Below are 23,741 nucleotides of genomic sequence, written 5' to 3'. Positions count from 1 at the left end.
CCGCCCCTTTTCCGCCTTTTCCCCGCCCCTTTTCCGCCTTTTCCCCGCCCCTTTCCCGCCCTTTCCCCGCCCCTTTCCCGCCTTTTCCCCGCCCCTTTCCCGCCTTTTCCCCGCCCCTTCCCCGCCCTTCTCGCGAGACCGCTGTGTCCCGGAAGCGGCGGCAGCGCGGGCCGCACGTGGGGCCGGGCCGGGCCGTGTCCCCATCCCCGTCCCTGTCCCCGTCCCCGCCGCCGCCATGGGCCGAGCGCGCCGCCGGCACAACTGGAGGGCGCGGCAGGCGCAGGGCCCCGCGGCCCCGCCCGCCGCCGAGCCGGAGCTGCCGCTGGAGCTGCCGCTGGAGCTGGGAGGTGCGGCCGGGCCGGGCTCACTGGGTTCACAGCCGCGCTGAAAGGGACCGGAGCTGCCGTCCTGCTCTGCTGTGTTTTTATATTTTAATTAGAAGCGTTGTTGTTGTTTTTAACCCCCGGGAGGCGGTGGGTTCCCGTCCCTGCGTGTGCCTCTCACCCCGCCCTGGGGTCGGCTCCAGGCTGGGCTCGGTGATCTCTGAGCAGTTTTCCAGCCCAATTCGTTCCCTCGTTCTGTGATCTCCGATCAGCTCTGTTACAGCAGCGGCTGCCTCCAGGGAGCTCAGGAGTTGTGCTTGGGTCCCTCCCGAATCACTCAGTGGTTCCATTATTTATTGAAACAGCTACTAAACATATTTCCTATGTTAAACATTCGCTTTCTCAAACTTCAAAAAAAAATGGCATTACTTCAAAAAAATTACGTTTATTATTCTATTTGTATTATTCTATTAATGCAGTTTTTTAGTACTAAAATCCACTGGTGCACGGGTGAAGCAGGACGCTGGGGAATCACCCCAGGGCCACTGTGTCCTGACCCTGGGGGATTGAGTAAAAAGGCAAAAATTGCATAATATTGTTACATAAATCTTGGAGAATTGCCCTCAGGGCTATAGAAAGCTCAGGGTTATTGAGTGCCCAGTTTCGAGGTCTTTTGCCCCTGCTGATGTTGCAGGATTTTCTTTTGGCTGGGCATGAGGGTTGTGTTTGTTAGAAGCAGCTAAATCTGGCCTGGTGCTTGATAAGCCTGCTAAGCAGTGTGCTGAAAATAATCCACCTGGCACGGGTGAATAATGCAGCCCTTCCTTCAGATGGAGCAACGCTGAAGGGAATTGACCAAAGCAATGCCCTGGTCCTGCCAGCAAGGAAAGCCAAGAAGAAAAAAGCCTCCTGTGTTGTGCAGCAGCAGAAGAAACCCCTGAGCAAGAAACAGAAGAAAAACCTGCAGAAGGTTTTGGAGCAGAAGGAGAAGAAAAAACAGGTGTGTTGCTGTTTCTGGCAACAGCAGCTTCTCAAATCTTAAATTCTTTCAAACCTTAAATTCTCTTTTCTTAAAATGAGGGTTTGGTATTGGTGAGTGGGCAGGGTGGGTGATGATGATGAGGATGGTGAGGGGTGTGAGCTGTCAGGGGGTGTCTGAGGTGTGAAATCTCAGGGGTGTGCAGGTGCTGGGGGTGATGCTGCAGCAGCAGCCCCCCCTTTGCTGGGCATTGGGGCAGAGATTGATGCTGCCCCCAGGGGCTGCTGAGGGCAGCTCCAGGGGAGGGAGGCACCCCCTGCCCTCTCAGGGGCTGCAGGAACACATCCTTTGTGGGCCCAGGTTCTGTTCTGCCCGAGTGTTGTGGGGTACATCAGTGGCAGTAAATGATGAGCACTCAAAAGCACTCTGAGGAATGGGTGCTGTGAGCACCTGCACCCCAGCACTGGCCTGTCAGTGCTTCTGAAGTGCCTGTTGTGGATTTTCAGTGTGCAAATAACAGCTTTTCTGCCTTTGTACAACCTTTCCAGGCAGAATTCCTGCTCCTGTCAGTGCCTGAGCAATGGCTCTCACAGGAGCTCTGGTTTTGGTGCAGGTTCACCCTGGGGCTGCCTGACCTCTGCCATGTCCCAGGGCAGGGATTTGGGGCTCCCTTGGCTCCAGGCCTCATTCCAGTGGTTCAGTTCCAATCTCTTTCCCTTGCTGCTGTTTCTAGGGTGCAGCTGAGCTGCTCACTGCTCTGATGTCAAGTCCCCATTTCTGTTTTTGCTCTGGTACAGGGCTGAAATCTTCACCAGGGAGGGCTGACCCAGGAGCAGCAGGAAGCTTTTCCAGCTGCACAGCAGGATTTGCCAGAGCACAGAGCACACCTTGGAATGCTCAAATCTTGCCATGAAATCCTTTCCTGGTCAAAGCAAGCACTGATTTTGGTTGTTTTCCCCAAACAGAGAGCTGAGCTGCTGAGCAAACTGAACGAGGTCCAGGCTTCTGAGGCAGAAATGAAACTCCTGTACACAACTTCCAAGCTGGGGACTGGGGAGCGCATGTTTCAGGCTAAAAGGTAAAGGGATTTTGGGGTGGAACCCTTGTAATTGATCACTCTGTTTGAACAGCACCATCCTGAGCTTTCCCTTGAATTTTAAATTTTTTTTTTCTTCTTGGTGCAAACAGGTTCTTCAGAATGGATGGAGTTAAATAATTTGCTATTTTTATCTGATGATGGGATAGTTATTTTCTTGGTCTTTCCTACAGGATGAGGATGAGGAGGGTGACACAATCTGCAGGCTTTTAGCAGTTGTGCTAAACTACAAAAGTGGTGGATAAACACTTATTTTCTTGTGCTGGAAGACATCTACTGATGTTGACTATACTGGATTTATCAAGAGATGGATTTATCAAAAGCTGCATTTTTAGATTAAACTACAAAGAAGCCTTCAGAAGAAATGGGTAAAAAACCCAGGATGGGAAATGCTTACATACAAATCCATCCATCAAAGCCAAGGCTTTACCTGGCAGAGTTGTGAAAAGCTCCAGGAGTGGAGATCTGGTTTTTGGGGACGTCATGTGTGGTTTGAGGTGCCAGACCACAGTTCACAGGTGGATGTTTTGTTTCCAGGGTGACACAGGAGCCAAGGACTGATGTCCCTGAAAGGATCAGGAGCATCAGCGGTGCCAACAAGAGAAGGCACAGCTCAGGGTCAGAGCCTGAGGAAGAGCCCAGCAGCTCTGAGGAGGAGGAGGAGGAAGAGCAGAAAGAGGGCGCTGAGAAGTCCTCAGGCAGTGCTGTGAACGCTGCTGAAGAGGCAGAGGGAGGAGTGGGGAGGGCAGGGGCTGAGCAGGCTCTGGCTGGTGCCAGAGCCCCAGAGCCCCAGGCAGCTCCCAGCAGGGCTCCCTGCAAGCCTGCAGTGTTCATCCCTGTGCACAGGACTCCTGAGATCCAGGTGAGGCTCTGGAACAGCACAGTTTGTCACAGGGGCTGGGGAGGATGGTGTGCTCGAGCAGCTGGGTGCGCTCAGCTCTGCTCCAGCTGCAGGAAAACTCAGCTTGTTTTAGGGCATTAGCATTTACCTTTAGTTTCACATACAGAGTCTATGAACAGTCCTTTATTGTCCTTTGTGGGAAAGTCTTCTGAAGTCCCTTTCAGCTCTCTGCTGTTCTGTACCTTGTGCTGGGTGGTTTTGTCCCATTTGTTGTCGGCAGGGCATTGTGCAGGAACAGGAAAAGCTCTGCCTGAGTCTCAGCAGACGAGGCAGTTGTGAAATGAGTTTTCCCTTGAAGTGCTGTATTAAGAAACTCAAGCACTCTGAAGTTTCACAAATTGAAGTGCAGGGCTTGCCCTCTGCTTGCTGGGAAGCTGCTCTGATGGCTCTGGTTCTCAGCCATGCTCGTGTGGAATGGACTGGTTCAGAGATTTTTGAATTGCTGAATTCCTTTTGTGGGTTTTCTGGTCTGAGGAAGGGAGCAGGTTTCAATCCTGAGGAAAACAAAAAAGGAGTGAGAAACAATGCAACTAAAATGTGTGTTTTGCACTGTTTAGGAGGCAAGACTAAAGCTCCCCATCCTTGCTGAAGAACAAGTGGTCATGGAAGCCATTAATGACAATCCCATTGTGATCATATGTGGAGAGACAGGGAGTGGCAAAACCACCCAGGTGCCTCAGTTCCTCTATGAAGCTGGATATGCCAGGTAGGAGTTGGGTTTTATATGCAGCAAATGGAATTGCAGGGACAGCATTTGGGGAAAAACTTGGCTGCAATCCATGCATCTTCAGCTCAGTCCCTTCTACAACAGAAGGGAATCCCAAAGCTCCCCGTGTGTTTTTATTCCAACTCGAAGACTGAGGCTGTGTGACTGATGCCATGAATCTAGAGCCATCAGTGAGAAATCCTGTTGTCACTTTTGGGGCTGCTGCTCTGTTTAATGAAAACAATTCCTCCTTTTCCTCCCCTCACCCCCTTAGTTCTGGTGGCATCATCGGGATCACGGAGCCTCGGCGCGTGGCCGCCGTGTCCATGTCCCAGAGGGTGGCCAAGGAGATGAACCTGTCACACAGGTGAGCCTCAGAAAGCCTTGGGACCTCGCTGGGGGGTGGCACTGAGGTGCTCTGTGGGTGACAGGGACTCTGTGTCTGTTCCTGGGTGTTTCCCCACAGAGTGGTTTCCTATCAGATCCGCTACGAGGGGAACGTCACGGATGAAACCCGGATCAAGTTCATGACAGATGGTGTGCTGCTCAAGGAGATTCAGAAGGTAACTTGCTGTCCTCAGGGTTATAAAAAGGGATTTTTTTTGTATAGCTGGGAAGAGAGGCCAATGTGGACTTGTTGCCAGTCTTCCAAATCAGAATCCCTCTCAGCACCAGGGATTTATTTAATCTCTACCCTTGATATTCCTGCCCAAGCCCCTAAACGTTAGGTTATCTTGCTGGGGAAAATGGGAGCAAGAAGAGGCTTGGGAACCAGGCTGCCTTGTGTAGGGTGAGTGAGAAATAGAGCTGGGGATGGGCTCAGTGCTTGTGGGGTGTCCTGACTCACATATCCTTGCTGGGGCCTCCTGTGCTGAAATCCATCTCTCCCCTCAGGACTTTCTGCTTTCCAAGTACAAAGTGATCATCATTGATGAGGCCCACGAGAGGAGCATGTACACAGACATCCTGATTGGCCTCCTGTCCCGCATCGTGCCCCTCCGTCACAAGGTGCTGCCATCCCTCAGGGTTAATTCTATTTTTTTTTAAATTCTATTTTCACATTCTGTGCTGCTTTAGGGTGTGAGTCTGGGTTCATATCAGGGGATGGTGAGTTCTGTGCACAGAGCAGGGAGACAGAGCAATTCCTGCTCCAGCTGGGGACCAAGGACAAGTGATCCAGATCTCAGGCCCAAGAGCACAAACACCGTGGACTGGAGAGAGAAAAACAATGATGGGACTGCATGGGCTAAAGCTTATGAACTAATAATTAATTATGAATGAATTATGAATAATTGGACAATGAACTCCAAGATGCAAATGGAGCAGAACTGATCAAAGTGAGAGACCCCATGACCAGTGGGGCATTTTGTGTCCATTTTGGTTCATCTTGGGTGCAGCCCTGGCTGGGCTCTTGTGCTGCCCAAGGCGGATCCATGGAGGATCCTTTTAATAAATCCCTGCTTTGTTCTGTAACTCTGCCCAGCCTCTGCTCTGGGTCAGCCTCCACAGGGCATCAGGAGGGGCAGAGCTCCTGCTCTGGACATGGATGTGCCAGGGAGGGGGTGTTCCACATGAAGAGGCTCTGTGATGTGGAATTCCAAGGAAATCTGATAGAAATCACACTCAGTTAACACATTTCTCTTTCTGTATGATTGAAGAGGCACAGAGCCTGCACCAAGAGGGAAATAGTACAGATCGGTACCAAGTGGTGACTTTTTAGGCAAAATCCAGTTCATTTGAGACTTGCAGTGTAGATAATTGAATTCCAGCAGCCTGGGGAAAGCTGGGTGTTTATTGCTGCCCTGGGCAGCAGCAGGGCTGGGGAGGAGCTGTTTGGGCACAGGGTGACACATGTGTGTCCCTGCAGAAGGGGCTGCCCCTGAAGCTGATCATCATGTCTGCAACTCTGCGTGTGGAGGATTTCACTGCCAACACCAGGCTGTTCTCTGTTCAACCTCCTGTCATCCAGGTACTGTCCCCTCCCTGGGAGCCTCTGTAAAACCAGTGGCAAAACAGGGGCATTCTAATCTTTCCAGTTGGTGCTGAAATCTTTCAGATAACCCATTTAAAAACAGTCATTTTGTTTAGGCTATTGTTTCTTTTGGGACTTGGTGTTTTTCTTTCCACCTTTATCAGAAAACCGCCCTGGCAGAATCTGATTATCTTGAGAAATTCTTTAAGTTGTGGTTCAGGGGAACTAGAAAGCCTCAATCTGAGTTGATGATGTGAAAGGGGGAAAAGCTTTGGTTTCTGGCATGGTTTTATGGTGGAGCAGACAACACCAGTAATCTCTGTGGGCTTGGTGTTTTGTAGGGTACCAAACCCTAGAGGTGAACAGAAATACAGGGCGAGCTTTTCTGCCTGTCCCATGCAATGACTGGGTGGAGTTATGAGAGCACACAAACCCTTCATTTATATAAATACCTTAATTTGGTGTTTGCTGTCCAGGTAGATGCAAGGCAGTTCCCTGTGACTGTTCATTTTAACAAGAAAACCCCCCTGGATGATTACAGTGGGGAGTGCTTCAGGAAGGTGTGCAAAATCCACCGGATGCTGCCTGCAGGTAAGAGAGCTTCACTGCTGAGAGCCTCTCACATTGCTCATACTGAACGTGCCCAAAGTTTGTTGTTGTTGTGTTTTTTCCTTTTTTTTTAAATTTTTTTTTTCCTCTTGCAGGTGGCATTTTGGTGTTTTTAACAGGCCAGGCAGAAGTTCACTCTCTGTGTAGAAGATTAAGGAAAGCATTCCCATACCAAAAAAACAGCACTGCAGGTAATGCTGTAGAAACTGTTAAATTATCCCACTGAGAAGTGAGCTTGCTTTGCATCTAAAAATGTGAACTTTTATTTTAAAGCCACAAAAGACAAGGTTTGGGGAGAAAGTTGTGGGTGATTGCCATGACTGATGTTAAATTTTGTGCCGGTTTGAGTTTGGGAAAAAATCCTTTCCAGTTCCCCTCTGCCTTCAGTTTGCTTTTTCCACACTGTGCATCCCAGAAAGGTGGGAGTGGGACCAGGCTCCTGCACCTTTCCCAAGAGGAAAGCATGCTCAGCTGACAGTGTTCCACTGCTGTTTGCAGGAGGAGAGGATGACAAAGAAGACTCAGTGGAAGAAATCAGGAAATTCAAGAGCTCGAGGAAGCGCAGGAGAGTGCTGGTAATGTGTGAGGGGTAGAGTTCCTCCAAGAGGCAGCAGGGGCCTCCCTGCAGGCAGCTCTGCTCTCTGCCTGTGCCTCTCAGCAGCTCCTCCAGCCCTGCCTGGAGCCCACAGGTGTCCCCTCAGTGCTGCAGAGTGCTGCTGAAACTCTGGATGTCATGGACAGGAGGATGATTTAGATTTAGAGTTCTGGCCACTAAAACTCGAATGGAAGGAGCTCCAGGACTTGCTGGCACCAGGGCTGCTCCTCATCTCAGCATTTCTTACCCAAAATTTGGACTGGATTTGACAGAGAGATGAAATTCTAAGACTGACCCATCTTGAGAGAAACTTTTGAACATTTGTTAGGCAGATCTGGATTAGGAGGCCAGTTCTCTTCTTTCTAAGAGTGTTGAAATAAATGACAATATATATGGAATAGGATAGAATAGGATTTGGCATTGTATGCTTTTGCAAGGCCTCCAATTAAAAAATGTCTGATTTGGAAATACTTTATTTTGCACCTGAGAAGGCCTAAGAAATGCGAGTCCTTGTCTCAGCTTTGCTTCCACAGCAATGCAAAATGCTGCTTGTGTCCCCCTGTTAATGTGCTGTTTCCATCTGCCCTCTCTCTCTCAGACACTCCCCAAAATTGATCTGAACAATTACTCTGTGGTACCACCGGATGAAGGAGATGAGGACAGAGACTTTGACAGTGATGATGATGCTGCAGGCTCTGATCTTGACCTGGACTTAGGAGATGGAGACTCAGGAGAAGGTTTGGCACATGTGAAAGAGGGAATCCCTGTCCCCTGTCACCTGTGAAAGGAGTGACTTGAGTTGTTTGTCCTGTGCTGAGCTGTGGCACCAGAGCAGCCGTTCAAAGCTGTTCAGGTTTTCCAGTCCCAGTTGCTGGTACCAGTTTGTACCAGTTCTTTCCTGGTTTTGGTGAAGGGATGTTTGTGCAGGTGTTGCTGGGACTGAGCAGGGTTGGTTTGTTTCCCCACAGATGAGAAATCTGACTCGTCCCTGCCCCTGTATGTGCTCCCACTCTACTCCTTGCTGGCACCAGAGAAACAGGCAAAGGTAAAGGGTTTATTGTCACAGTGAGCAGGAGATCTGACAGATAACAGTGATCATTGTCTGAAATCACAGCTGAGATAAAATTCCCAGTTGGGACTATTCTGTCAGCTTGAATGGCCCAGTGGGCAGGTTGGGCTGGGCTGTCCCTGGTGTGCCACTCCAGCAGGGTGGGAGAGATGATCAGCCAGAGCCCTGCAGGATCTCTGAGTCCATCCTGGCCCTGGGCCTGTGGAGATGCTGCCAGCAGGCAGCTTGAGCAGATTGCTGTGTTCCCTGCTGTCTCTGGAGGCAGCAGCACGTCTGAACACCACTCAGTGCTGCTGTGTGCCCCACCTGCAGCTCCTGGGGTCATTTCTGAGGCTTGACCCAGCTGGACAAGGAGCTTCAGAGCTGGAGACACGGGCTTAGGTCTCTGCTCTGACTCCTGCATTCCCCTTGCAGTGCGATATACACTGCCATGCCTTTGCAGCCCCTCCAAGACCACTGCCTGTCCCTTTCCTTGTCCCTTTTCCTTGTCCCTTTTTCCTTGTCCCTTTTTCCTTGTCCCTTTTTCCTTGTCCCTTTTTCCTTGCCCCCTTTTCCTTGCCCCCTTTCCTTGCCCCCTTTCTTTGCCGCTTTCCTTGTTCCTTGTCCCTTTCTTTGTCCCCTTTCCTTGTCCCCTTTCCTTGTCCCCTTTCCTTGCCCCTTTTCCTTGTTGCTTGCCCCTTTTCTTGTTCCTTGTCCCCTTTCCTTGTCCCCTTTCCTTGTCCCCTTTCCTTGTCCCTTTTCCTTGTCCCCTTTTCCTTGGCCCCTTTTCCTTGGCCCCTTTTCCTTGGCCCCTTTTCCTTGGCCCCTTTTCCTTGCCCCCTTTCCTTGGCCCCCCTTTCCTTGCTGCTTTCCTTGCCGCTTTCCTTGTCCCTTTCCTTGTCCCTTTCCTCACCCCTTTCCTCGCCCCTTTCCTCGCCCCTTTCCTTTCCCCTTGCCCCTTTCCTCACCCTTTCCTGTCCCTTCCTGCCCTCCCATGCCCGCCCATCTCTCGCAGGTGTTCCGCCCTCCTCCTCCCGGCACCAGGCTGTGCGTGGTGGCCACCAACGTGGCCGAGACGTCGCTGACCATCCCTGGCATCAAGTACGTGGTGGACAGCGGCCGGGAGAAGCGGCGCTGCTACGACAGGATCACGGGGGTCTCGTCCTTCAGGGTGTCCTGGGTGTGCCAGGCCTCGGCCGAGCAGCGCGCCGGCCGCGCCGGCCGCACCGAGCCCGGCCACTGCTACAGGTCAGCCCTGCTGCCAGCACAGGGCCCTGCCTCCAGAGCCAGGATGGGCTGAGGGAGGCAGGAGCCCCCCCTGGAATGGAAAATGTAAACCCCTAAACCCTCCCCTTTCCAAATTGCTGTAAATTTGAAATTAAGGGGCTCTCGTGTGGCGGTGTTCGCAGGGGTCCCAGTGTCACAGACACCTCTTCACTAAAAATCCTTTCTTTAGGATTTTTCCCTCTGAGGAGCTGAGGCCTCAGAAACAGAATGTAAACAATGGGTATCTGCTGCTGTGGAATGCAGCAGGCTCATCCGTGATTGGTCTCATGTGGATGTTTGGACTTGGTGACCAGTCACGGCAGAGCTGGGTCTCCCTCTCGGTCCCAGCCAGCTGCCTTTGTTATTCATTCTTTTCTATTCTTAGCTTAGCCTTCTGAGGAAACCTTTCCTTCTATTTCTTTTTAGTATAGCTATAATATATATATATATATCATAAAATTATAAATCAAGCCTTCTGAACATGGAGTCAGCATTCTCGTCTCTTGCCTCATTCAAGAACCCTTGTGACCACTGTCACATCCCAGGACGAGGGAAGAGATGAGAATCTTGACTCCATGTTTCAGGAGGCTGATTTATTATTTTACAATAGATATTATATTAGAATTATATATTAAAACTATAAGTCTCAGGGTCTCCAGCTGCTCAGAGTGACCCCGAGATGTGTTAGAAAGTCTCTTTTCCCAGCCCTGCACTCGAAGGAGTCAGAGCTCTTCAGTTCTCAGTCTCAAGGTTGTTTATTGTTTCTTATCTATAAAATTCTTTCTCCTGTCCAGCCAAGGTCTTAACTTGTGAATAAGGCAAATACCCCAACCTGTAAATAATGATATGATGATGTAAATACTATCCACAGCTGCCTTTTTCCTTTTTTAATCCTTTGCAAGTTTTTCCTGCGTATCTTTTGAGTTAAAATTTCTTTTAAGTATCGAATACCACTTCTGGCCCACTAGGTTATACTCTTCAGCAGTTTTCATGGACTTTGAGAAATTTTCTGCTCCAGAAATAACAAAGCGACCAGTAGAAGACTTGATTCTGCAAATGAAGGCATTAAATATAGAAAAGGTGAGTTGGAAAGGGCTTTGTACCACAGCACCCATTAAAGTGGTTGTCCTTAGGAGCCAGAAACAAACAGAAATGTATTTTATTGTCGTTGCTTGAAGCTGTGCCTTGTGGCAGAAATTCAGGTCCTGAGAGTCCATTTTGGTCCTGCACATTGCAGAAGCTGCTCTGAATTCCACTAGGCCTTAACAGACATGTTTGTTCAAGCTGTAAATGCTTTCTTATATTCCTAGAGGTTAAAAAAAAACCTGTCTAAACAGGGTGTGTGTTTTGGAGATCCTGGAGCACTTTCAGAGAGCACAGCACCTAAATTCAGCCCTTCAGCAGCCTGCCCTGGGCGGTGCCTGCACTCAGTGGGTGCTGGGGGTGATTCTGCTGTTCCTGTTTCCTCCTGTTCTTGTTCCGAGCATTTCCTGCCATTCTGTGTCCTTTCCTTTCGCTCCTGGCAAACATCCTGAGTGTTTTTCTTTGTCCCACGTAACCAGAGGGGAGGATTTCACCGCCTTGCAGGGCTCCTTGCTGTGCCCACACTGTTTCCCAGTGGGTGCTGTGTCAGTGTGGACTGAGGGGCTTTGCTCTTGTTTCCCTAGGTCATCAACTTCCCATTCCCAACCCCTCCTCCCACGGAAGCTCTGGCAGCAGCAGAGGAGCTGCTGATAGCCCTGGGTGCCCTGAAGGAGCCCCCCATGACAGGAAGGTAATGCCAGTGCTCCCCACTGCTGTCCTGCACTCGGGGCTCTGCTGTGCTCCTGCTGCCCTCCCACCCACATCCGGGGTGTCCTTTGGCTCACAAATGCCACCAGCTCATCTCTGGTGCCCTCTGTTTGTTCCACTGGCCCTGGTGTGTTTGGGCAGGGAAACACTGAGCTGGGAGCCCCAGCAGGGCTGCTGGGAGCAAGAGGAACCTTTCCCCCGCCTTTGGCACCAGCGCGCACAAAACCTGAGAAAACACCTCAAATTAATTGGGCTGCCAGAACGGGGAGCACAAACCTGTTCTTAATCAGAGTTACCTCATGACATGAGCTCTGTTTTCTCTGGCCCAGGCTGAAGCAGCAGCTGGCAGCAAAGCTGAGCTGCCCCATCAGTCCCCTGGGCAGGGTGATGGCCACTTTCCCCGTGGCTCCTCGCTATGCCAAGATGCTGGCCCTGAGCAGGCAGCACCAGTGCCTGCCCTACACCATCACCATTGTGTCTGCCATGACTGTCAGGGAGCTCTTCGAGGAGCTGGACAGGTGAGTGGCTGGGCCTGCCTGTGTCCCTGTCACCCTGTGTCACAGTGTCACAGCTGTGTCCCTGTCACCCTGTGTCACAGTGTCACCCCGTGTCCCTGTCACCCCGTGTCCCTGTCACCCTGTGCCCTGCAGGCACAGCTCTCACAGGTGCTGCTCTGTGTTCCTTGCAGGCCAGCAGGCAGCGAGGAGGAGGCAGCCCAGCTGAAGGGGAGGAGAGCCAGGTTTTTACAGATGCAGAAGGTCTGGGCTGGGCAGGGGCCCATGCAGAAGCTGGGGGACCTCATGGTGATGTTAGGTAAGGATCTGTAAGTATCCTTTCTGTATCCTTTAGTATAGTATTCTTTAATATCATATAGTATCTTAAAATAATAAATTAGCCTTCTGAGAGCGTGGAGTCAGATGCATCATTCCTTCCAGCCTTCTGTAAGTATCATTTGTGTGTTCTTTAGTATAGTTTAGAATAATATAATATAATACAGTATAATATAATATGATATGATATGATAATGATATAATATGATATGATATAATATGATGTGATGTGATGTGATATGATATAATCTGATATAATATCTGTCTAATATATATTATCTTAAAAGAATAAATTAGCCTTCTAAGAACATGGAGTCAGATTCATCATTCCTCCCTTCATCGGGGCAACCCACAAATACAGTAGCAACCCTAAATGACAGACTGCCTGGGACAGTGCTGTCCCCATGGGTTCCATGAGGAGCACTGACCCCCTGTGTCACCCCAGGAGCAGTGGGGGCCTGTGAATACTCTGGTTGCACCCGGGAGTTCTGTGAGCAGAACGGGCTGAGGCACAAAGCCATGCTGGAGATCCGGCGCCTGCGAGGGCAGCTCACCACGGCAGGTGAGGGGCTGGGGGAGATGCTGTGCTGGGTCTCTGCTGGGGGCTGGCACAGCCACACAGAGCTGATTCCTGTCCTGCTGCGCCCTCTCTCACCTGGCTTTGCCCGCAGTGAACTCGGTCTGCAGGGATGCTGGGCTCTACGTGGACCCGAAGATGGAGCCCCCAACAGAAGCTCAGGTCACCTACCTGAGGCAGATCGTGCTGGCAGGGCTGGGGGATCACCTGGCCAGAAGGGTTCAGGCAGAGGAGCTGCTGGATGACAAGTGGAGAAATGCCTACAAGGTGAGCAGCTTGCCTGGCCTCAGTTCCTCCTCCCCTGTGCCAAGCCCAGGTGTCTGGCTGGGTGCAGCTCTGAGATGCCTGTGCTGGCTTCCTGCAGCTCCTCTCTGTGGAACTGGAGTTTGCAGTGGTGCCATTTCTTGGTGTTCACGTAGGAAATGTTATAAAAGAGCTGAGAAGTACCATGAGTTCACCTTGTGTACCATTAGACGTCTTGCTTGGTGTCTGCAGAGAAGGTGGAGCAGAAAATGACGGGGTTATTAAAAGCCCCCATCACTTCAGGAAACCTTACAGATGTACACCTGAGAGAGGCTGAAATGAGGGGCAGTGAGGACATTGGATTGTGAGTCACTGCCCTTGCTCTGCTTCAATCCTTGTGCCTCTTTCAGACTGCCCTCCTGGAGGACCCAGTGTTCATCCACCCCAGCTCAGTCCTCTTCAAAGAGCTGCCAGAGTTTGTGGTGTACCAGGAGATTGTGGAGACCACAAAGCTGTACATGAAAGGTGAGTGCTGTGTGCTGCAGCCCTGCTGAGCAGCTCACAGTGCCCTGGCAGAGTGTTTCCCCTGTGCTCTTCTTTCTGAGTGACTCCTGGGATTTGGATCCTTAAGGCTTCCTAGGTCTGGATCAGGAGATAAATTGGCCTTTTTTATTATTATTATTATTTATCTGGCAGAATTGGCTGGAGCAAAGCTCAGCTTCTGAAATATCTGCTTTGCCCCAGCCCTGCCACCCACAGCTGCCTGCTGCTGGTCTCTGAACAGACTTTTTACAACACAAAAAGTTTGAAAAGAATGAAGGACAAATAAATCTGTGCAGATGAGACCCTGACCCGTGCCCTGTACCCCTGGGGCTGCCAGTGAGCTGTGGCCCTTGGCAGCAAACCTGCATCCAGGTGTGTTTTCCCTCCTCAGGTGTGTCTGCAGTGGAGCCTGAGTGGATCCCTGCCCTGCTGCCACCCTACTGCCACTTTGGGAAGCCTCTGGAGAATCCCCCCTCCCTCCTACTGCCCTGGCACAGGCCGGGTGCGCTGCCACAGACCCAGTGTCTTCTGTAAGTGTCCCCAGGAGCTCCTGCCTCTCGCAGGAAGGTGCAAAGAGGTGCTGTGAGCATCTCCAGTGGGTTTGTAGCATTCAAACATTCGATTTCCCACCAAAATGGGCACCTCCACGGGGTTTGTGGCTTTTAAATATTGAATTTGCCACTGAAATGGGCACCTCCATGGGGTTTGTAGCATTCAAATGTTGGATTTTTTGCTGAAATGGGCACCTCCATGGGGTTTGTAGCATTTAAATATTGAATTTCCCACTGAAATGGGCACCTCCACGGGGTTTGTAGCATTCAAATATTGGATTTCCCACTGAAATGGGCACCTCCATGGGGTTTGTGGATTTCCCACTGAGATGGGCACCACCACGGGGTTTGTAGCATTCAAACATTCGATTTCCCACCAAAGTGGGCACCTCCACGGGGTTTGTAGCATTCAAACATTCGATTTCCCACCAAAGTGGGCACCTCCATGGGGTTTGTAGCATTCAAATATTGGCATTTCCCCCTGAGATGGGCACTGTGGGGGCTGGCAGTGCCCTCCCCACTTGTCCTGGCCCCTGTGCTGTCCCCCTGCCTGGCAAGGTGCCCTCCTGGGGGAGCAGGGAGGGGACCTGGCGTGTTCTGTGCTGTTTGCAGACCGGGTGGGCTGGCAGCTCCCTGCTGTGGAAGTTGATTATCCCCCAGGAATCGATCGCTACAAACACTTTGCCAGGTTCCTGCTGGAAGGAAAGGTGAGTGTGCTCCAGCTGCACCATTTCCCTTGTGTTATCATTGATTTTTTAGCCCAGTTTTTGGAGGAGATGAACCTTAGGGGCTTCATTTTTTGCTCATCACTTGCTGGTGGATGGAAGAGTTTGTTGTGGTTGATGAGGTGGGGAAGGGATCTTTAAAACACACAAAAAAAAGCAGGAAAAATCAGTATTTCAGCGAAAGACACCCCCAAATTTAAGTGCTGTTTTTGCAAAGTGAAAAAAGCCAATAGCCCATGTGTTTGTCCAGCCTGGGACAGAAGAATTGTCCAACAAGCCAGTCAGGAGAAGATTATGGATACAGGGATAGGAGGAAATGGTGATGGAGAATATGACCTGGAAATCTGTATTAGCGCAAGTTCATTGATGGTTGTTATCATATCACAATTAATTTAATTTATTCATTATATAATTGTTGTAACCAATCTTCCAGGTCATTAAAAAGCTGAGTTCTTACAGCCAGTGCCTGCTGTCCAGCCCCCTCATAATGCTGAAGACGTGGTCCAAGTAAGTGGTTGAAAACAAACTGCAGGTCCTTGTCTCCACCAAACACTTTCCACTTCCTTTCTGAATTTAAAGAATTCAGTGCTGAGAAGGGTGGTGCTGATTGTGATCTTGGGAAAATGAGTTTCCTCACCAGGAAAGGTCGTGTCCCAGGAGAGTTGGTGGTGGTGAGGGCAGGGCAGGACACGCAGCCTGCTGGGCTCTGCTGGGCTCATGAACATTGGTTTATTGCTCCATTTCTCTGATTCAGACTTCAGCCCAGGACAGAAGCTCTCCTGCAGGCTCTGGTTAAAGAAAACTGTGATAATCGTGATGCTTTGGTGGCTGCATGGAAGAAAAACCCCAAATGTAAGTGTTCTGCTTGCCTAATTATCAGTCATGTCAGTGGGGTACCTCGAGCACTATTGAATTATAATTTCAAAAAATGGGGTATTTCACTTGCTAACTCCAAATATTTCCTATTTTCTTACCAGAAGCAGCAGTGCCCTGTGCTTGGTTCTGGTGAAAAATGAGAGAAAGCACTTCAGAAAGTAACATTTATTTGTATTCTAAGATAGTTTTTTTCTGTAGTTGTAACGACAGTTAAAATGTACAGACTCTGGTGCTTCTGTCCATGGATATATTGAAGGGTTTTTTCCTCGTAAAATGGATTTTTTTCAATATTGGGGTGCCAGATGGTAAGAATTCCTTCACAGGAGCAGCAGCAGCAGGGATGGCTCACAGATTCCTGTGGGTGCTGCCTCCTGTGCCTGCCCAGCAGTGGGTGCTGGCCCTGCCTCCAGTGGGGATTTTTCCAGCCAAACTCAGGGGATTTTTCCAGCCAAACTCAGGGAATTTTTCCAGCCAAACTCAGGGGATTTTTCCAGCCAAACTCAGGGGGATTTTTCCAGCCAAACTCAGGGGGTTTTTCCAGCCAAACTCAGTGTCTGCTCCTCTCCCCCTGCAGATCTGCTCGCAGCCTATTGCCAGTGGCTGCCCGAGGCCCTGCACCAGGAGCTCGCCCTGAAGTGGCCACCAGTGGCCCTGTGACCCTTGCTGCTGATGGACTCCTTTGCTCCAGGGTGTTTTCAGAGCTTTCCAAGGGTTTCCTTGGAGATCTGAAACAGATGGACTCACCAGCTGTAGGAATATCTTTTGTTGTTCTGCTTTCCCAGAAGCCCTGCCAGCTGTTTGGCTGGTTTTTCATAATATTAATGTTTGGATAATTTTATCCATTGTATTTTATGGAGATTTTTCTTTTTTTTTAACCTGAAGTTTCTCTTTGGACTATATTAGTCGTATGAACTGTAATAAATATGTAAAATTCTTGGTCTGGATGGGAGAAATGTTTGCTGTGTGGGATGCTGCAGTGAGCAGAATATCAGAGCTGTGCAGGAACATCCTCATGGGTGTCAGACAGAACCTGGGCAGCAGCTCAGGGCAGGAAGCACAAAAATGGGGAAACTCGTGGGTCGGGATAGGAATGGTTTAAGTAGTGAAGGGAAGATTGAGTTTACCTTCCCCTCCACCTGATCCTTTTGGGTCTTGGTAAACCCAGTGCCCACACTGTGCTGATGGGCTGCTGCTTGTGACTTCTGACTGCTGCAGGAGAAGGTGTGGACAGGGACCCTCCTGTCCCCGTGTTCTGCAGGAAACTGGTGCAGCCCAGCTGGCTGGATGGGCGTCCATACTTCCCACACGGTTCAGGGGCAAGGCCAGAGCACATGCAAGCATTAAAAACACCCAGAGCTGAAGAAACAGCAACTTTAGATCTGCAGCCAGAAGGAAGGCAGCCCCTCGGTGTGTTTTCAGTCAAACACTGGGTTTTTGGTTTTTTTTAGCACCACTGGGTTTGGGATGTCCCCAGGCAGGAGGGTGCAGGGGGGGGCTCTGGGCAGGGCTCCTTTCTTTAGCAGGAATTGCAGCACAAGTCTGCACACTCTGCTGCGGGGAGGGAAGAAAATCAACAGCCAGTTATGGAGTGTATTGGGAAATTTCTGCTCTTCTCCAAAATGGGGCAGGAAAAAGCAAAGACCACCGGCCTTGCAGGGCATGGGTAAAAAAAAGTGGAGATGCCGGGGATTGAACCCGGGGCCTCATACATGCAAAGCATGCGCTCTACCACTGAGCTACATCCCCTCGATGAAACGTGGGCCGCTCGCAGTGTATACACCGATAGCGGGAGCCGCAGGCCGGGCCCGGCGGTGACACCGTGGTGACAGCGCTGTCACCCCGCGTCCCCCGAGCCCCGACTGCGGGAGCGGAGCAAGACAATGGCAGCTCCGCCTGGGGCAGGACCTCGCCTTTTTATAGCGAGGCAAAAAAGATAATTACTGTGCACATCCTCGTTAGTATAGTGGTGAGTATCCCCGCCTGTCACGCGGGAGACCGGGGTTCGATTCCCCGACGGGGAGGTACCGTTAATTTTGTCCCCGGATGCCATTTTTTGTGGGTAGCCCCGCGCGGGGTTTGTCTGTGACGCTGCCGTGGAACCGTCGCCGGAGGAGCCGGACAAAGCCGGCAGAGCCGCGTTTTGTGCCAGGAGAGGGGAGAGGAGTGCCCCGCGGTGCGTGCGGAACACCCCCCGCTGCGGAAATGGGGTCCTCGGGGTGGAAATGCCCGCGGGAAGGCGCGAATCCCGGACAGCCCCGGAACCGGGCGGTGGGACCCGCGCGGGAGGGCGGGCACCGCCGGCCAGCGCCGCATGGGGGGCGCGGGGCGGGGTCGTATCCACGGCCAGCGAAGCCATTTCTGCGCGCCGAAATAGCTCAGTTGGGAGAGCGTTAGACTGAAGATCTAAAGGTCCCTGGTTCGATCCCGGGTTTCGGCAGATAGTTTTGGGTTTGTTTGGTTTTTTTTTTTCTTTCCATCAAAACGGTTCCTTTTGCTGCCGAGCGGAGGGAGCAGGGGCTGCTGTCCCTGCGTCGAGCAGCTCAGCCGGTGCCATCGCAGGCGCTCCCACGGGCGGGATTTTTGTGTCAGGAGCCGCTTCCCGAAGGGCGGTGGAAATGGAGCGGGTCCTGCGGCCGCCGCTCGGGCATGACCTGCCCCGCGGGGGATCGGTTTTCCGCCGTCCTCGTTAGTATAGTGGTGAGTATCCCCGCCTGTCACGCGGGAGACCGGGGTTCGATTCCCCGACGGGGAGGTTGTTCATATTTTTCGTCCTGCAATTTATTTTTTCTTTTCATACCGAGTTCTCTGATTTCCGGCGGAGCAAAACCATTCAGTTTTCTGTGTGCGAACCAGCACCGTCCTGTCTTTGAGGGCTGCCTGAGGATCGCACCAGACTCTGTACACAGCAGCGCCCGCAGCGCTGCCGCGGCTGGCGGGGCTCGGCGCCCGCTGCTCCCCGTACCGGGGCCGGCTCAGCACGGAGTTGGCCGGTGGGCAGGGGAGTCAGCATGGGCAGGGGGATGTAGCTCAGCGGTAGAGCGCATGCTTTGCATGTATGAGGTCCCGGGTTCAATCCCCGGCATCTCCACGTGGTGGCTGCTATTTTTCCCGTTTTTTGGCGATGTTTTATCCAGTCAAAGTCACTGAGTCTCGCTAAGCAGCAGCAAACTGACAGTGAAATGCCCCCACAGTAGCACTTCCCAGCAGCATAAAGTGATTTTTCGGGTTTTTTTCCCCATTTGGTTCCTCCTCAGGCCTGTGTGAACACACACAGCTTTGCGTCTCACTGGCGTCCCATTTGTGCACTAATGGACACACGAGGACAAAAAGAAGCAGAAAGCATCAAACCCCGAAATGCAGGGGGACAGTGGCCACTGATGCCAGGCTGACACTGCCACACCCCAGAGCCTGGCAGAGGCGCAGCCCTGCAGCCACACGGAGCAGAGGGGCTCTGCTCCACATTCCCAGAGCCAGAGGAGAAGGACAGAAGCCAGGAAACCACAGCTAGCTGCGCTCCTGAACACTCCGGAGCTTCTGCTGGCTCTGCAGTGCCCGCTCCCTCCACTGCCCTGTCAGCCCCTGGCAGTGGGAGCAGCTTGGGAAGAGCTCTCAGGGAAACAACCGCCCTGCTTCGATCTCCTCGGGCTCATGGGGAAACTCTGTGGGGCTGGTAAGGCTGGAAACCATGGCACAGCTGAGAGGTTTGGTCCAGAGAGACCAAAACCTACACAGAGCCTGCTTGAGACAGCTTTGATGGACACAGCTCAGTGGCAGCTGCTCCCTCTCATTGCCTGGTTACCAACAGCAGCAGGAGCTGCCCGCTGACAAATGCAAAGTGACATTTCCTGCCACGGTGGCTGGAAAGCTCCTTGTGCTGTTTATTTACTCATCTTACTTCCAGTTGTTATTTTGAGCCAGAGTTTGGCTACAGCGCTGGTAAGCGTGAAGATCCCTGTTGTAAATTACTCCCTGGCAGCTACACTTCTGGAATGTGCTCTGCATGTGAATGTAAGAGACAGTTTGTAGTAACTGTAGTAGACTTTTTCACAAAACACTTTCCTGTGCCTTTTTGACGATTTTCTGACCAGTCCTAAGTGCTCACCTTGTAACTAAAATAACAAGCTTAACATTATTAAGCTTAACATTATTATTCACTTTCTGCTGAGGAAAGACCCAAACCTGGAAGGATTCTCCAATTTTTGGTGTTAATATATTCCCAAAGCACAGCGTCAGCCACCGAGCACTGAGAAGTAACCAAAATACTTCTGTGTTTTGGTTTTTTCCCATCTAAATGACCCGAGTGTTTGTGATTACTATCACTACAGATGTGGTGAGCGTTGATATAAACACAAAGCAGCAGAGGCCAGAGCTCCCCAGAGCATTGCCCTCCATGTATCAGGTCGGCACAGGCACTTTTCCTCAAACCACAAAGCTTTTGCTGGACCCCTGCTCCTTTCCTGCTGGTGAGCAGCCCTGGGTGTTATCAGTGTCCCTTCCACTTTCCTTGGGAGCTGCCAAATGAAGGATTTTGTGGGTGAATCGAAGCAAATGGCACTGCCTGAATCTTGCAGACAAAGCCCCATTGTGTTCCCCGCTGTTGCCTGGAGTTGCTGTGCGCTTTGGGTTCCCTCACACAGAAATAACACTCGAGGCGTCCATCGGGATGAAGCCACGAACTCCTTTCCTCAGGAACCCCCTCACGGGGTGGCTGCGGGCAGAGCCGACCCTCACCTTGCCCTAGGGGTAGAAGCCAAGGAAGTGTTTATCAAGCAGGGGCGCAATTGCAGGGTTTAAGCCCCTGAACATAATGAAACTTTTTATGTTTTCTACTTTAACGTGCAGCTATATCTCCCAATTGGGGTCACTGAGATGGCCCAGCCGCGGCCCCGCTCCGGCGGCTCCAAGCCGGGTTTTCCCGCCGCTCGCCGTCCCGCGCGCGGGAGCCTCAGCGCACCCGCGCGAGGCGCCGATCCCTCCGCGCCACGCGGCCGCGCTCCCCCCTCACCCAACGCAGGAGAGCGGAGGCGCGCGGCACGAGGAAAATAGTGCGCAGCGGAGTGATCCGAAGGCGGGGGCGGGGCGCCGGGGGCCATATAAGCACCTAGCGGAGGGATGCGTGGCGCAGTTGGCGCTGGGTGAGGTTTGTGGTGTCGGCTTGGCCGAGCGGCGTCGCGGTGAGAACTGGGCGGAGGAGGGCCTAGATACGGGCTGGGCGTCCGGGTGGAATGGAGGGGGGTGTGCGCTGAGGAGCTGCGGCTGGGGGTGATGGCGGACAGTGATGGCGGGGGCAGGGCTGGAACGTTGCCTTCCCCTTCAACGGCCGCACCGCGAGGCGGTGGCGGGCAAGGGCCGGGCCGAGCGGCCACTGGCAAAATGGCGGCCGCGCAGGCGCAGCGGTGCTGCAAGATGGTGGCGGGCGCGCGCGCGCCTTGGGCGGGAAGGGGAGGTGGCTGGAGACCCCGCCCTCTGTGGTTGTGGGCGGGGCTTGTACTGTGACGTCATGGACGGGGTGCAGTCCCGGATACGGAGAGCAGTTCCTAAAGCACGGCGGGTTTTCCCTTTTCCAGGGAAAAATGCAGATCTTCGTTAAGACCCTGACTGGCAAGACCATCACCCTTGAGGTCGAGCCCAGTGACACCATTGAGAATGTCAAAGCCAAGATCCAAGACAAGGAGGGCATTCCCCCTGACCAGCAGAGGCTGATCTTTGCTGGCAAGCAGCTGGAAGATGGCCGTACCCTGTCTGACTACAACATCCAGAAGGAATCTACCCTGCACCTGGTGCTGCGCCTCAGGGGTGGTATGCAGATCTTTGTCAAGACCCTGACTGGCAAGACCATCACTCTGGAAGTCGAGCCCAGTGACACCATTGAGAATGTCAAGGCCAAGATCCAAGACAAGGAAGGCATTCCCCCTGACCAGCAGAGGCTGATCTTCGCAGGGAAGCAGCTGGAAGATGGCCGTACCCTGTCTGACTACAACATCCAGAAAGAATCCACTCTGCACTTGGTGCTGCGCCTCAGGGGTGGGATGCAAATCTTTGTGAAGACCCTGACTGGCAAGACCATCACCCTTGAGGTCGAGCCCAGTGACACCATTGAGAATGTCAAGGCCAAGATCCAGGACAAGGAAGGCATCCCTCCTGACCAGCAGAGGCTGATCTTCGCAGGGAAGCAGCTGGAAGATGGCCGTACCCTGTCCGACTACAACATCCAGAAGGAGTCAACTCTGCACCTTGTCCTGCGCCTCAGGGGTGGTAACTGAACCAGCAGTTGTTCAAATTAAAGGTTCCCTGCACTTGTTCATTCCAATAAAGCTGTTGCATCTGTAAAAGTCTGTGTCCCACGTTACACGAACAGTCATTCGTGACATTGCCGAACCCCCGGTCTCTAATAAACAATAATTAAGTGATTTTCCACAGACAAAGGAGTTGCAAAACTGCCTTATGCAAGCAAGGCTTCCACATTCCTGGTGATTGTAGCTAATCCCTCAGCCGTGCTTTTCTGGGGTTGTATAAGTGCTCTGATACCTGGCTGCAGCTCAGTGCCCGCCTGCAGATGTTGTGCAGCTGTGGTGTTGTGTAAGCAGGGATGTGCAGCGGGTGGCTGTAGATGCTCCCCAGTCAAAGGGCTTTGAGATAACTCTTGGTTGCCCAGCAACTGCCCTTATTTTGGGATTAGTGGGGAAACATCAAAAGGGTGATCCTGCAGCCCTTGGGCTTAGAAAGTGGGGTGGGAAGTGTAGATCTCATCACTTACGGGGTGGACTTGTTTTTTTGTCAAACTTAATGGCATTAAGCAAGCAGTAATTTCAGATGTACTTACTGGAAATGTGAATGTGCTTCATTCCAGCTGTGCCCCAAATGGAAATGCTGCCGAGCTGAGCTGTCACAGAGCAGTTCCTGTGTGCTGCAGGAGCCCTGGCAAAAGGGAAGTTGCAGGCAGGGCTGATGAGGAGTTAACCGTGGCTGTGCTGGGTGTGTGGAGAGGGAAAAGGGAGAGTGACACAGAAATGCCCTTTCCAGGAGTGGTGACACAGACTCACCTGTGGAAGGAGATGTGGTGGGAGCTGAGTGGTCTCAGCTGGTGGCTGGTTCAGGGGACCCAAAGGGATCTTACAGTGCCTGGGTGGGGTAGCAGGGTGTGGGTCCAGTAACACCAGTTCTTTTCACTAGTCTGGCCTGTACACAGCAAGTTCAGAGCACCAAGGTCTGCGTTTCTGCCAGAGGAAGCATTTGAATGCTAAAGAGCTAAATCCTGTGTGGGTGGGAGCTGGTGCTGTGCCATCCTGGACATCCTGTCCTCCCCCACAGGAGTGCCCCGGGCTCTGCCCACGCTGCCCTGGCTCCTGAGCTGAGCCCCAACAGCTGCAGGGAGCAGCTGGCCATTGTGTGTGCTTTCTGTCCTCTGGGACAGCAGAATTCGCAACCTGAGCACAGCTCCTTAAACACAAGTGCAGGGGAGCCTGTCTCTGGAGTGCAGGGAGCATAACTGCATGTGGTTCTGATTTGAAGGCACCTGACTGCCACTGGGGAGAGCTGCAGGAGGACACAGGGTGTTTGATGAATGTCAAAGCCTCCACAAATGACTACATAGCTGTGCTTTAAGAAATCCTTTTATTTTCAATGTCTCAGTAACAAACCTTTACAATGTCCTATTTAAAAACCACGATGCTGTAGTGCCTGGAGCAAGCTGCAGCCAGGCAGAGCAGGAAGCCTGGAGGAGAAACCCGTGCTGTGGCCTCGTGAGCTGGGTCAGCCTCTGCTACCACACAGGAACGGTGGGAAGTTGTGTCAGGAGGGTTGGAATGGGTGTTAGGGAAAAGTTCTTCCACAAAGGGTGGGCCGGACAGACGTCCTGGGGCTGGCCACAGCGCTGAGCCTGCCACACTCCAAGATGAGTTTGAACAGCACTCTCAGGCACATGGTGGGATTTTGGATTTTGGAGCTGTTCTGTGCAGGTTTTTGACTCGATCCTCATGGGTCCCTTCCAGGCCAGCACAATCTGCAGTTCTGTGACCTCTGCAGGGTTTGAGGAACCTCAGGGCTCAGTGTGGCAGTGCCAACGCTTCAGAGGCAGCACCCGTGAGCAGAGACCACAGCTGGGGTGGGA

The 23,741-nt window shown here is 52.0% G+C and overlaps 2 protein-coding genes and 5 non-coding genes across 7 annotated transcripts; 6 read left to right on the top strand and 1 right to left on the bottom strand.

Moving 5' to 3' along the window:
• Nucleotides 1–169: 169 nt before the first annotated feature.
• Nucleotides 170–16,565, top strand: DHX37 (DEAH-box helicase 37). Its single transcript, XM_030959252.1, is given in 28 exon segments — nt 170–347; nt 1,154–1,323; nt 2,268–2,380; nt 2,936–3,260; nt 3,857–4,005; nt 4,280–4,372; nt 4,472–4,568; nt 4,900–5,013; nt 5,873–5,974; nt 6,454–6,568; nt 6,682–6,777; nt 7,085–7,161; nt 7,780–7,918; nt 8,150–8,226; nt 9,245–9,477; nt 10,464–10,575; nt 11,163–11,269; nt 11,616–11,804; nt 11,975–12,099; nt 12,562–12,678; nt 12,788–12,960; nt 13,347–13,461; nt 13,871–13,947; nt 13,949–14,009; nt 14,643–14,737; nt 15,189–15,262; nt 15,510–15,607; nt 16,206–16,565. Coding segments are annotated over 28 exon segments (3,438 nt in total). The 5' UTR covers nt 170–235; the 3' UTR covers nt 16,289–16,565.
• A 740-nt stretch (nt 16,566–17,305) lies between these two features.
• On the bottom strand, nt 17,306–17,377 carry TRNAA-UGC. Its single transcript has one exon. It is a non-coding gene; the product is annotated as a tRNA-Ala (tRNA).
• A 203-nt stretch (nt 17,378–17,580) lies between these two features.
• Nucleotides 17,581–17,652, top strand: TRNAD-GUC. Its single transcript has one exon. It is a non-coding gene; the product is annotated as a tRNA-Asp (tRNA).
• A 343-nt stretch (nt 17,653–17,995) lies between these two features.
• Nucleotides 17,996–18,068, top strand: TRNAF-GAA. The gene has a single exon. It is a non-coding gene; the product is annotated as a tRNA-Phe (tRNA).
• A 243-nt stretch (nt 18,069–18,311) lies between these two features.
• On the top strand, nt 18,312–18,383 carry TRNAD-GUC. Its single transcript has one exon. It is a non-coding gene; the product is annotated as a tRNA-Asp (tRNA).
• A 264-nt stretch (nt 18,384–18,647) lies between these two features.
• Nucleotides 18,648–18,719, top strand: TRNAA-UGC. The gene has a single exon. It is a non-coding gene; the product is annotated as a tRNA-Ala (tRNA).
• A 1,955-nt stretch (nt 18,720–20,674) lies between these two features.
• Nucleotides 20,675–21,963, top strand: LOC115909385 (polyubiquitin-B-like). The gene is made up of 2 exons (XM_030958676.1): nt 20,675–20,805; nt 21,199–21,963. The coding sequence occupies exon 2, from the start codon at nt 21,205–21,207 to the stop codon at nt 21,892–21,894; it is 690 nt and encodes a 229-aa protein (XP_030814536.1). The 5' UTR covers nt 20,675–20,805; nt 21,199–21,204; the 3' UTR covers nt 21,895–21,963.
• The last annotated feature ends 1,778 nt before the right edge of the window (nt 21,964–23,741 follow it).

Source organism: Camarhynchus parvulus, chromosome 15 (assembly GCF_901933205.1).
Source record: "Camarhynchus parvulus chromosome 15, STF_HiC, whole genome shotgun sequence".
Taxonomy (NCBI): Eukaryota; Metazoa; Chordata; class Aves; order Passeriformes; family Thraupidae; genus Camarhynchus; species Camarhynchus parvulus.
Note: the sequence above shows the minus strand (reverse complement) of the source record. Positions and strands in the feature narration are given on the sequence as shown.

Coding starts and splice junctions, on each gene's coding strand:
- LOC115909385 (XM_030958676.1), top strand. CDS start 21,205: ATGCAGATCTTCGTTAAGACCCTGACTGGCAAGACCATCACCCTTGAG.